The 13,200-nt window shown below is 47.2% G+C and overlaps 1 protein-coding gene across 1 annotated transcript; it reads right to left on the reverse strand.

The window, feature by feature from the left end:
- Window positions 1–5,458: 5,458 nt before the first annotated feature.
- Window positions 5,459–12,152, reverse strand: SMKR1 (small lysine rich protein 1). Its single transcript, XM_060155969.1, has 2 exons — window positions 11,806–12,152; window positions 5,459–6,164 (listed from the first exon to the last, which is right to left on the reverse strand). Exons 1-2 carry the CDS (start codon window positions 11,806–11,808, stop codon window positions 5,970–5,972), a joined length of 198 nt encoding a protein of 65 aa, XP_060011952.1. The 5' UTR covers window positions 11,809–12,152; the 3' UTR covers window positions 5,459–5,969.
- Window positions 12,153–13,200: the final 1,048 nt, after the last annotated feature.

Consider the following 13,200-nt stretch of genomic DNA (forward strand, 5'->3'; position numbering starts at 1 on the left):
GGGGGCGTGGGGACAGAGGTCAGCAGCTGGTAGAATCACTACAGCGGCACAGGAGTGAGGATCACCGCCAGCTGCTGAGCTCCCTGACTCCGACCTGAATCCTGGCCCCCGAGGGTCCCACTGGACCCGCAGGTTCTCATCTCCCGTCTCCCTGGTCTCTGTGCTCTTGTTCAGTTCCTGTGACCTGTCATGCTCCCCCCCTGCCTTTGCAGAGGCTCTGCCTCCTGTCTAATTTAGTCCTAGTTAACGCCTTCCTAGGACAGATCCAGGTTTTGTGGCACCCTCTTTAAGAAAAAACAACAGCCAGAAAAAAGATCAATAGGGCTTCACCAGCTCTCCCTGACACCACCTCTTCCAGTCTCAACTCTAGCATCACTTCCTTGGTTACATCTACTTGCTCTCTCTCCCTCCTCCACTAGGTCAAATCCCTCCATATGTAATTCTGTGCTGTCCAACCCAATGGCCACTGATTACATGAGGCTATTTAAATTTAAATGAATTACAAGTAAATCAAATAAAATATCCAGCTCTTCAGTCTGCACTGGCCATATTTCCCTTGCTCAAGAGCCACAGGTGTGGGTGGCCATAGTGTTGGACAGAACGAATATAGAACATTCCCATCGTTGCAGAGAATTCTGTCAAACAGTGCTGGTCCACGTTGTCATAGCACTAACCAGTGACCATTCACCCCCGTCCACCGCAAGGCTGAGCCCCATCACACGTCTGTTGGCCTGACTGCTGTCACTCCAGGGCCTGGCACATAGCAGGTCCTCCATAAACATTCATTAAATGATTTGATGACTGTGCCATTCTTACTGTTACAGGCATCTCCTTTCAAACCCTGTTTCCAGACTATGGTGAGCCCCCATCTCTGCTTTATAAGGTGGGTGAGCCCTTCCTTTTCTAGGCTGAGGGAAAGGAACTGGCAGAGAGGGAGAGCATGAAAGTACAGGAGAAAGACCTGTCCTAAAACAAAAATACACACTCTCGGGCTTCCCTGGTGGCGCAGTGGTTGAGAGTCCGCCTGCTGATGCAGGGGACGCGGGTTCGTGCCCCAGTCCGGGAAGATCCCACATGCCGCGGAGCGGCTGGGCCCGTGAGCCATGGCTGCTGGGCCTGCGCGTCCGGAGCCTGTGCTCTGCAACGGGAGAGGCCCGCATACCGCAAAAAAAAAAAAAAAAAAAAAAAAAAAATACACACTCTCCCACATATGGAGATATATTCATATCACCACGTAAGAAAAAGCCCAAGAATATACCAAATATGCCAAAATGTTGGTAGAGCTTATCTCCAGGTGGGTTAATTGGGGTGAATCTAATTACCTTCTTTGTGATGTTTGTTTTTCCAGAGTGTTCCCTGCGTACGTTATTAAAGGGATAATTAAGTAAACTCTACACCCAAAAATGGAAGGGAAGGGATTCAGAAGCCTAGTGGAAGTAAGTCCAAACATGCAGTCTTCCCCGAGGACTATGTGAGGGTGGACAGAAGGTTGAAGGGAACTATTCAGCCCTGAGAGCCTCTGATTCCCCATGAAGGGGAAGAGGAGGTGAAGGATGAGGCTGGATAAGTGGCTGGGACTAGAGCTGTGGTCTCCCTTCTAGCCCCGAGTCTAGTGCCTGCCAGACGGGGCTGCTGAAAATATGTTGTTGAAGGATAAAACCAAGAATAAAAAGAGGATGCAGAAAAGGCCACTGTCCTGGGCACCTGTTCTGGCAACTGGTACCCACCCTCACCTCCTTATCTCCCAGGCTTTTTGGACCTTTGCTAGCTAACTGTCATCAACTTGTTAAAATGAGATATAATTCACATACCATAGAATTCACTATTTTAAAGTGTACAATTCAGTGGTTTTTAGTATATTCACAATGTTGTGCAACTGTCACCACTGTCAATTCCAGAACACTTTCATCACCCCAGAGAGGAACCCCTACCCATTAGCATCACTTCCTATTTCCCTGTCCCCCTAGCAATCATTTATCTACTTTCTGACTATGGATTTGCCTATTTAGGACAGTTCACATGGAAAGAATTACACAAGATGTGGCCTTTTGTGTCTGGCATATCTCACTTAACACAAGGATTTCAAGGTTCATCCATGTTGAAGCAGGTATCAGAATGTCATTCCTTTTATTTTTTAAAATACTTATTTATTTGGTTGCACTGGGTCTTAGTTGCGGCTCCCTGGCTCCTTAGTCGCAGCACGCAGGCTCCTTAGTTGTACCATGCGAACTCTTAGCTGTGGCATGCGTGTGGGATCTAGTTCCCTGACTGGGGATCAAACCCGGGCGCCCTGCATTGGGAGCGTGGAGTCTTACCCACTGTGCCACCACAGAAGTCCGTCATTCCTTTTAATGGCCAAGTAACATTCCACTGTATGGACAGACCACATTTTGTCTAGCCATTGTTAATGGACATTTGGGTTGTTTTTACTTTGGGGCTATGAATGTTTATATACGAGTTTTTGTGTGAATGTATATTTTCAATTCTCTTAGGCATATACCTAGGAGTGGAATTGCTGGGTATATGGTTTATAGTAACTCTACTTATAACATTTTAAGGAACTGCCTGTTTTCTACAGCAGCTGCACCATTTTACATTTCCATCAGAAACGGACAAGGGTCACATTTTCTCCACATCCTCGCCTACACTTGTTATTGTCCTTCTTTTTAATTGTCATCAATTTTGCAAGGGGCACTGTCATTCTAAAAAATGCCCTCTCTCGGGAATTCCCTGGCAGGCCAGAGATTAGGATTCTGGGCTTTGACTGCACAGAGGGCCCAGGTTCAATCCCTGGCTGGGGAGCTAAGATTCCTGCAAGCTGCGTGGCTCTTGGTCCTCTCTCCACAGGCATTGCCAAATCCTCCTTCCTGCTCTGGGGACATTGTGCTTGTCCCTGTATTCACTGTTCATGGGGCGCTGCCTCCTCCCCCCACAATTGAGCAGAGCCTTCCTCACAGCAAGGATGCTTCCGCCACAGACCACGTGTGGCCTGTGTGTGGGCTTTCCCATCACAGCTCCTTTCACACGCTCCCCTTTGAATCCTCATCCACAGGAAGGATCAGGATCCTGGCCGACTTGAGTTTGGCGAAATAAAAATAGCAGCGTTCAAGGACCTATTTTATCATCAGAGGCGCTCCAGGTGTCCTAGAAGGGCAGTCCCACCCTCCTCTTAATCACCTTCATCAACTGTATGATGCTTTATCGAAGCTGAAATAGAAATGTAGCTGCTGTCACAATGGAACCTGGGCATCAGCCCCCTTCACCAGGCTGGGAGCACCTGAAGGGCAGGAACCCTGTCTTATCCTCCTAATGCCAAGCATAGGAGATACTCAATAAATTGTTAAAATGAGATAATTTTGTTGAAGAAAGTTTTAAATGGAATATTTCACCAAAAAAATTGAATTTCTCTCGAAGTAAAATGTGCCACCACAACTTTTATATGGCTTGCGTGTGACAGTTCATGTCATATACACTCACTATACCACCACCATAGTTATTTAATTCAAACTTCCTAACAGCTTCTCAGAACCCCAGCGTTGCAATGAGGACAATACTAAATAGCCTTTAGCCACTCTGCTAAAACCTGGGTGGAGACCCCGAGTGCGCAGCGCCCCATCCAATCAGGTCAGTACTTCTTCTATTCCAATGCTTACAGTCCTTTCTGCTCATCATTTAACCATCTCAAAAGAAGAAGGCATTGCCACCTCCAGATGATCTCCTAAGCCTGTAGAAGGCTGCTGACTGGCATGTCTGTCCTCCCCTCAGCGATGTTATCCTGCTGTGGACAAGATTAGAAGGCAGCAATGCACATGCCACTTCCCCAACGTTCCCATAAACACAACTGCTCAGACACGAGCTCCTGAACCCAGCCAGGTGAGGCAGAGGAGGGCCTTAGACATCCTACACGTTCAGAGATTCATCAAGTCTTTCAGCATCTGGTGTGTCAAGTCTTTCAGCATCTGGTGCGGCAGCATGAACTGGAGCAGTATCTCCAAGGGTCTGGTCCAGCAGCAGCGCAACGTGGGAGTTTACCGGAAACACAAATTCTTGAACCCTGCTCTTCCTACTGGGTAGGGCCCAGCAATCTGCGCTTTCAGGAGTCCTCATGTGACCACGGTGCACACCCAGGTTTGAGAAGGACTGGACTAGAGTTGGTGTGTCCACAAACAGAAACTGCTCGGATCCAGCCCAGCAATCTCAGCAGAGTGGGAAGGTGGCCCTGTTTCCCAGGTCTGTAGACAGAACAGAAAAGATCCCTTCAGGTTAAGAGGAGGACCAAGTTTCACCTGAGCTGAGCCAGGGCTCCTCTGGCAACCAGCCAAGGGCTCACATTCACTCCGCACAGATGGTACAGCTAGACAAGTGTCATCCCCAGCAAACTCATGTGGGTTCTGAGCACCTCACTTCTCTGGCACAAAGATTCACGGGATTGCCTTTTTTCTCTGATATTTATAAAATCCTGAGTCCTGGGTTATAGACTTCCTTAGCAAGCTTCATGAACGTTTGAGATCCTCACAAGGCAGCCTGTGACATTGTTATAAGTAATTCAAACAAACTAGATCGTCTCTGGACTGGTGCTGCCTAGAGGAATCAGCTTCAAGCTCAGAATTGTGAATGGAGACAACAGCGCAGGTGTCAGCGCCAGGGGAGGTGGCAAGATGTGCCAGGAAGACAGAGCAGGAGGCAGGGATGGGAGGCTATGTGATTTAGAGATGGTGCTTACACTTAAAAATGCCTTTCCTTCCAAGTTTCACATTTGGGGCTGAGCAGAACCAACTGCAGTTTTCTCTTTTAAGTGTCTCCACACAGGCTGGGGAGATCCCAGAATATCATCAGCAGAATGCCCAAGGCAGGCTTCCCTGGTGGCGCAGTGGTTAAGAACCTGCCTGCCAATGCAGGGGACGCAGGTTCAAGCCCTGGTCTGGGAGGATCCCACAGGCCGCGGAGCAACTAAGCCTGTGTGCCACAACTACTGAGGCCGCGTGCCACAACTACTGAAGCCTGTGCGCCTGGAGCCCATGCTCCACAACAAGAGAAGCCACCACAATGAGAAGCCCGCACACAGCAATGAAGAGTAGCCCCCGCTCACCGCAACTAGAGAAAGCCCGCGCGTAGCAACGAAGACCCAATGCAGCCAAAAATAAATAAAATAAAATAAATAAGTTTATTAAAAAAATAAAAAGAATGCCCAAGGCACATTTCTAGCACCAAATCCAAAACTCAGAGTCAGCCAAGTTTAAAAGAAAGTCTGCAGAAGGTGGGAAGATGTAAGTGTGTAGAAAAAGACAAAGAAGAGTCGGGTGAAAGAGAAAGGCGAGAGGGACCAGTGCTGACTGGTCCCCTTCTCCCTGTGCTCCAACCACTGACGCTATCAGCTCATTTGAGCCGCTGTTCCTGCACACTAGCAGGTTCAGAGCAGGACTGACAACCCTGGTCTCTACCACTGTCTGTGGCTAATTCGAATCAGACAAGAGTCAGACCTCTGAGAAGAAAATTATAGAAACAAAATATTTATTATTTTTCCAGAAAAAGATGACGAAAGGAAACTGTGCCCAAAAGAGGGACACATAAGCAAATTCTGTGCTTTTTGCCATGTCTTCTCTAAATAACAGACCCCCTTTGGTAAAAGAAAACAACTCATGCAAGCTAGAACTGCCTTTGGAGAGCGAGGTTTAATTCTGACCCAGACTTATAATAATTTTTTAAAGTCCTATCAATTCCATCACCGTGTGGGAATTACTTGGATTTTTTTTTCCCCTCTTCTAAAAAACCAAAGTGGCTCACCATACCCGGGTTTAGCTGAGGAAGTAAAATGCATTTAGCATTAACTACCACTGAAAAGCACACTTAGCTTGCATCTCAAATTGTCTTCAGTAAAGTCTGTTTTGCTTGCAACAGTGGTATTATCCTGATTTCTCTTCCCCAAGTTCTGTCCTCTGTAGTAGAGAGAAGCTGGGAAACGGTCTGGCTTAAGTCTTGTTTTTCCCCTTCTTTGACTTGGTAGCGCCTGGCCAGCGGAAGCCGCGCAGGTGCAGGCAGCCAGCGACGTTGTGGGCAATGTAGTAGAGGTTCAGCATCGCGGCGGGGCTGAGGATGTCCACTTCCGGTTTCTTCTGCTTTTTCCCACGGGGCTGGCTTCGGCCTTTTCTTTTCCCTTTACCTGGCTTTCAAAGACAGGTATATATACGGGGCGAAAATTAGCTTTTATAACATTGACATTATATAATTTTCAACATTTCCTACCGAACTTAAGAAAAAAATTCCTAAAAGGAAAAAAACTGTGACAACAACAAAAACTTGAAGTGGGAAGAGAAGTCATATGCAGTCTGATTCAACAAATGCCTTTTAAGACCCCCAGTTTAAAAGAGATCCAACCTGATTCAAGCGCCCAGAGACTGGGAGAGCAAGGCGGAGAAACTGAGGTACGACTCAACACCTAGATATTGTGGGCTGTGTCATTCAACGAGAGGGTGAACTATAACGAGGTGACCCAGGGCGAGGAGAGAAGGCGAAGGGACAGAGAGCTCCGTGGGGAATGAGTGTATGGGGAAGGGAAGGCTGGTGCCAAGGGTAATTCTCATGGATCATGGCTCCCCAACTCTCACACACCTCCCCAGAGAAGACACTCTTTTAGCAGAGAAGCAGCATTCTCCTGTTTCCTTTCTTTCAAAAACAAAACAAAATAAAAACTAACCACCCCCTGCCGCCAAGAACACTAAAAAAAAAAAGACCCAACCTAATGCAACTAATGTGTGGACCCTGCATTTTGATTAGAACAAACAAGCAATGAAAAGACATTTTTTTAGGCAATTGAGGACATTTGACAATATCGAGTAATTGTTAATTCTATTAGGTCTGACAATGGCATTGGGTCATGGAAGAAAATGTTCCCACATTTCAGAGATGCACACTAAAATCTGTAGGCATGAAATGAAAGAAGGCCTGAGATTTGCTTTAAAATACTGCACCTTCCTCATCCCCCTCCCCCCCAAATAAAGTATAGATGAAGCAAATGTGGCAAAATGCTTATAATTTCTGAATCTGAGATATGGCTATATAGGGATTCATTTTAGTATTCTATTTTTGTGCATGTTTGGAAATTTTCCTAATAAAAATTAAATTAAAACAGATAATTAGGATCAAATACATCTTTTGGCATTTGTTATGCCATAGTCTCTACCTCATTAAACAGTCACGAGGATTAAGTGAGGCACGAACATAAGGCACTTACCCCGTGTCTGACACAAAGAAAGCACTCAGTGAAGGATGTTGCCATCACCTTTATCACTGCTAATCCTCAGAGCTGTGTTTCAAGGGAGGGAGGTATCATTTCCATCTTAAAAATGGAAATGCAGAGGCTCTGCAAGGTCCCAGTGCAAACCAGCATCCACCAGGCTCAGGGGTTGTGCTCTGGCCACAAGCACACTGCCAGGTTAATGCCCTCCCGGCAAAGGAATGGCTACCATCCTAACCGGGGAATAAACTATCTCCAAGGTTTTGCTAGAGCTGCACAAAGCTGAATGGAATTCTCTATGTCCTATGACCCACCCATACAGAAAATAAATGATGGGAATGCATTATTGAAAAAGTGTCTCTTCTAGGCAAGGGAGAGGAGGAGTGTATAAGTTAGCAAGAATGCCTGCAAGGGCTAAATGTTTGTGTAAGATAGATGTCCTGTTCATAGCATCTCACTTAAAAAATGTCCCAAGTTAAACAAAGAGAAACATAGCCAATGTGTTAAAAACACTAAAATACATTTTGTGAAATGAAATGGAGGACACTCCTAGATTCAAAACCCAGAAATGAAGATGAGATATATCTTGCAACACAGTGGCCCAGCTTCTGTGAGGAAATCCAAATGAAGAGAAACAATATGGAGTCCCATATGATAACTGCATCTCCTGATAAAGCATCACCTTGGGGTGTGGGATGTGCACTGCCATAAGCTCTTAAAGATTTTGAGTCTTGGCTTCCTTTCTGATTTTATACTTTTTTGCATGTCAAACACGCTTGACCTGGAATAACTGCCCCCAATAATGTGTGTGTTTTAATCTCTAAAACGGTTTGAGAACTAAGATCCACACCAAAGTTTGACATTTTTATTCAAAGTTCTCTTCTTTTTGTAGATGATTCTAAAATTCATATGGAAATGCAAAGAACTCTGAAAAAGAACAAATTTGAAGGACTAATACTACCTTATTTCTAGAGTTATTATAAAGCTTCAGGATGCAGACAGTATGGTATTGGTATTAAGATTAATAGAATAAAGTGTCCAGAAATAGATCAACACATACACAAACAATTGATTCAACTGATTTTCAACAGAAGCGCCAAAGCAATTCAGCAGAACAAGGATAATCTTTTCAATAAATGGTGCTGGAACAATGAATAACCATTTGCAAAAAAATGAACTTCGATCCATATTTGCACCATATGCAAAAATTAACTCAAATGGCTCATAGACCTAAATATAAAACCCAAAACGATAAAACTTATAGAAGAAAATATAGAAAAAAACCTTTGTGACCTTGGGTTAGGCAAAGATTTCCTGGGTATGATATCCAAATTGATGTCTGTGAAAGAACAAATTGAATTCAACATCAAAATTAAAACTTGTGCTCTTCAAAAGATATAGTTAGAAGAATGGTAGACAAAGCCACAGATTGGGAGAAAATATCTGCAAATCATAAGTCTTGAATGTGGGTGATGGCTTAATGAGTGTATGCCTATGCCAAGCTGAAACTGTACATTTTAAATATGCACAATCTATTGTACATCAATTATACCTCAATAAGTCTGTTAGGACATTTTTGTAAGGGAGTGAAAGTTTTCAGTTTCTGAGCTGGTTGGTTGGTTGAACACAACTCCATAGCTCTTGACTATTCCTGGGCGCAGAACACAGAGCTCCTGACTTAAAACTCTCCAAACTCCTTAATGAAGACCATTCCTTCTTTCTAGTTCCCAAACTCCCCAAGCTCTTCCCTGATCCCTCCTCTTCCTGCAGATCTTCACAGAGAGCATAATTTGTTTCTTACCTTTGTGCTAGCCTCTGCTCAAAAACCACCTCTTCAGAAAAACCTTCCAGACATCATGCCTCTATTCTATCTATAATTAGGGTGACCATAGAATTTATTGCCCAAAACAAGGCACTTCAACAAACATTAACTGGCACTGTCCCAGGCAAAGGGGGAGGAGGTACAGATGGTCTCTTAAAAACCCTCCCAGGGCTTCCCTGGTGGCGCAGTGGTTAAGAATCCGCCTGCCAATGCAGGGACACGGGTTCAAGCCCTGGTCTGGGAAGATCCCACATGCCACAGAGCAACCAAGCCCGTGCGCCACAACTACTGAAGCCTGTGCGCCTAGAGCCCGTGCTCCGCAACAAGAGAAGCCACCGCAATGAGAAGCCCGCGCACCGCAACGAAGAGTAGCCCCCGCTCACCGCAACTAGAGAAAGCCCACGCGCAGCAACAAAGACCCAACGCAGCCAAAAATAAATAAATAAAATAAATTTAAAACAAAACAAAAAAACCCTTCCCAGCAGTGTCACTTTCTATCTCCTTACCCTAAGCATTCACTATTTAATAATATTTTTTTGTTTGTGTATTTATTGTATGTTTCCCTAACCAGAGGTTTTGTCTATGAGTTCATTGAACTTTCAGGACCTAGAACAATGTCTGGCATATTGTAGGGATGAATAAAATATGCTGAGTGAATAAAATGCAACTCAGGGAAAGCAAATGTAGATTTCTCCTTCTCTGGATTTTAAGATGCCTCCTTCATTCATTTAACAAATTTTTAACAAATACTTCCTGTGCATGAGGTCTCATGTTAGATGGAGAGAAAAGCAGATCTGGGCTCCCGCCCTCAAGAAACTTACAGTCCAGTGAGGGGGAAAATCACAAACACATTTAGTCACCAACTATGCTGTGAAGGAAGCCCAGGGTACATGGCATTATGATGACATGGGATGGGCAGGGAGTGACCCTCGTCTGGGACATGAAGGAAGAAGGATTCCTTAAGAATGGCCTGTGGGCTGAGGGGTAGGGAATTCCCAGGCAGAGCAAACAACCTTTCAAGTCAAAAGGACCAAAAAAAAAAAAAAAGGTCAATGTGACTGGCCTGTAAGCAACAACCATGGGGGCAGTGAGAGGAGTTGAGGCTGGAAAAGTAGGCAGCGTACAGCTGTGGCCTGTAGGCCTCGCAAGCTAAGGTTTGACCTTTATCCAAGGAGCAGTGAGAAGCCGTCAGCTTAAATGGCTTTACTTATTAAACCATTCTGCTTCAGTTTCCTGGCCTCTGAAAGAAAATGGCAGTGTCAACCATGTGAAGTAACCAGGGAATAGCTCTCAATTTAAATCAAGAGCTATTTATTTAGTGCTTTTACATGCAACACACTGGGAAGAAACACAGGTTTACCAAACACATTTCTATACTACAGTCTAATGGGGGTGAGGATTAAGACTTTCCAAGAAACAGGCAAAGCACAGTAAGTGAGGTGCAGGAGGCTACGGATGCTTAGGAAGCAACAGGGGAGCAGGAGGTACTTCAGAGGTGGGTCCGTCTTTAAGTAGATTGATCATTCGAGGTGGGGAAGCTGCAGAAGACTTCCAGAAGAATGTAGGTCTATGTGGGATGTGGTTTTGTTTTTGTTTTTTAAAGCAGAGAAGATAATATGGTAGATAAAGCTCAAGTGGTTGAGGCCCCCTTACCAAGGGCTCCCAGTGCCAAGCTCAAGCAGAGCAGTGCCTAGTTCAGCAAACAGTGGAAGTCCCTGAGGACCTGGTCACAGCCATTATGGGTTGATCAAACTGGCAGGGAAGAACAGGGGAGATGGACAGCCCCTGAACAGTGATAGGGGGCTACTGCCAGAACCAGGCAGGTGGTAGTAAGGAGGGCCTGACCAACAGTGGCAGGCAGGTCACAAGAGACTGGATGAGGACTCGGGAACAGGAATGCTTTCGAGTTTGCGGCCAGGAGGATGAACGTGCCATTGGGAAATGCAGAGATGGTAGTGGTTAAAAGAGCTGGATTTTGAACACAGTTTGAAAAGGCTCTCTGATGGAGAGATCCAGCAGGAAGTTGGAAATGAAGGTTTGGCGTCAGTGGGGTTTGGTTTAAGATGTAGCTCTGTCAGCCAACGAACTTGGGGTTCAGATGGAAGTAAGGATGTTGCAAGATTTCCTGGGCAGAAACCCAAGAACTCCCTGCACAAAAGGTCTCCTTCCAAAGCCTTTCCTCAAACTGAGGTTGGAAGGAAGAATCACTCTCTACAGCGGGCACTCTGAGTCCCACCAAGGCTTATTTTCTAATTCCGTAATCCACCGAGAGGAATCCCACCTGGGACCCTAGCGGGGACAGCAGAAGCTAGATGCCTGGCAAGTCGCCGTTGGCACATACTGGCGCCCTGGGCATTTATTTTCTGGGTGTGAAAATTGCTCAACAGAACCAAGGGACTGCAACCAACCAACCAACCAACTCTCTCTCTCTCTCTCTCTCTCTCTCTCTCTCTCTCACACACACACACACACACACACACACACACACACACAAAGGGCTCAGCCTGATTCTGCGGTTGCCATCCCTTTGGGTGGGCGCAGACCACCTAGCAAACCCCTCTCCCACCTCATCTTGACCCAAAGCGTTCAGATCACTGGACTGGACACCACCACCAACGCGAGGAGATAAAGGCACCAATGTCGTGGCGCGGGCAAATCTTAGTAAAGCGTGCCTCTACGAGGCAAACGGTATTAAACTAATTTAACAAGAGCCTGGGAACCTCTTACACTTAAATAAGACGTGTATTACCATGGTAATGCTTTCTCAGTTGAGCAGGTGAGTGTGGCATAGATTCCTAATCCTGAAAGAGACCCCAGTTCTCCGCGTCGCTTGGGGTCGGCGCCCCCGCGCCCATTCCTGCGGCTCACGGGACTGCCACCTCCGCTCTCGCCCCCGAACGGCCGCAGACCCGGGACCTCGCCACGCTTCTCAGGAGCCCGCTCCCGCAGCGCGGCGCCAGGAGGCCGAGGCGCTCAGGGGAGCCCGGCGGGGTGAGGCGGCAGTCAGCCACTCGGCCGCCGCCACTACACGCTGGGACACCCACCGCAACGAGTTGCGGGCTGCGCGTCTCTGACGAGCGCGCCTCGCGAGCTGAGGCGCCGGGCTCGCGGGTCCCGGCGGGCGGTGAGCAACACGCCGCGCGGCGCGCGCCGCGGGGGGCGGGGCCGCTCAGTGTTTACAGGTTGCCAGGACACCGGGGCCTGGCGCCCAGCCGTTGGACTGAGCCCGGCCCGCCCAGCCCGCCCGCAATCGCCTTTGTGAGAGCGGCCGCCGTCCCCTGCTGGCCGTGCCGCCCTGGCTGGGCCATTTCACCTCGCACGACTGCGGCTAAGGTTGCGAACGCCCGGAACCCGGGCTCCGCGCGAGGGAGGCTGGCTTTGGGCGACCGAGGAGGGCGCAGGCGAGCTCCCGGCCAAAGCCGGCCGGGCGGGCGATGCTACGCGTGTACCGTACTGACCTTGGAGTGGGCGGACTCGGCTGTGCGTGAGAGCTAGGTCACTCACTGGCTGACGTTGGAGAAGTTATCGAAGACTCCATGACCGTTTTTGGAAAATGAGATAAAGCCTTTGAGGATTGAAATGAAAATAACATGGGGAAATGTTTGTAAAAGAGCCTGTAATAATACAAACATTACAAAATGTTTTGTTTTGTTTTGTTTTGCGGTACGCGGGCCTCTCACTGTTGTGGCGTCTCCCGTTGCGGAACACAGGCTCCAAACGCGCAGGCTCAGTGGCCATGGCTCACGGGCCCAGCCGCTCCGCCGCATACTGGGATCTTCCCGGCCCAGGGCACGAACCCGTATCCCCTGCTTCGGCAGGGGATATCCTCTCAACCACTGCGCCACCAGGGAAACCCTACAAAATATTTTTTAAAGGCGCCTGAAAAAAGTTCTCATACCCGTCGTGGGATTACGCAAGGATACAGTAGATTCAGTTATGCTTCCAACCTTGAGTTCATCCTGACATCCTCCTCCCCGCAGGAGAATATACAGTTTAGGAGCTGGACCCTCATTCATTTTAATGACTCATTTCTTTTTATTCAAATTATTAGGCATCTATCATGTGCCTGACACTCAGTTTTGGGCCCTGGGAATTCAGCCCCGAACACAGAAAAGTTTTTTTTTGGTGGGGATGTCAAATGGGG

This window comes from Lagenorhynchus albirostris, chromosome 8 (assembly GCF_949774975.1).
Source record: "Lagenorhynchus albirostris chromosome 8, mLagAlb1.1, whole genome shotgun sequence".
Classification (NCBI taxonomy): Eukaryota; Metazoa; Chordata; class Mammalia; order Artiodactyla; family Delphinidae; genus Lagenorhynchus; species Lagenorhynchus albirostris.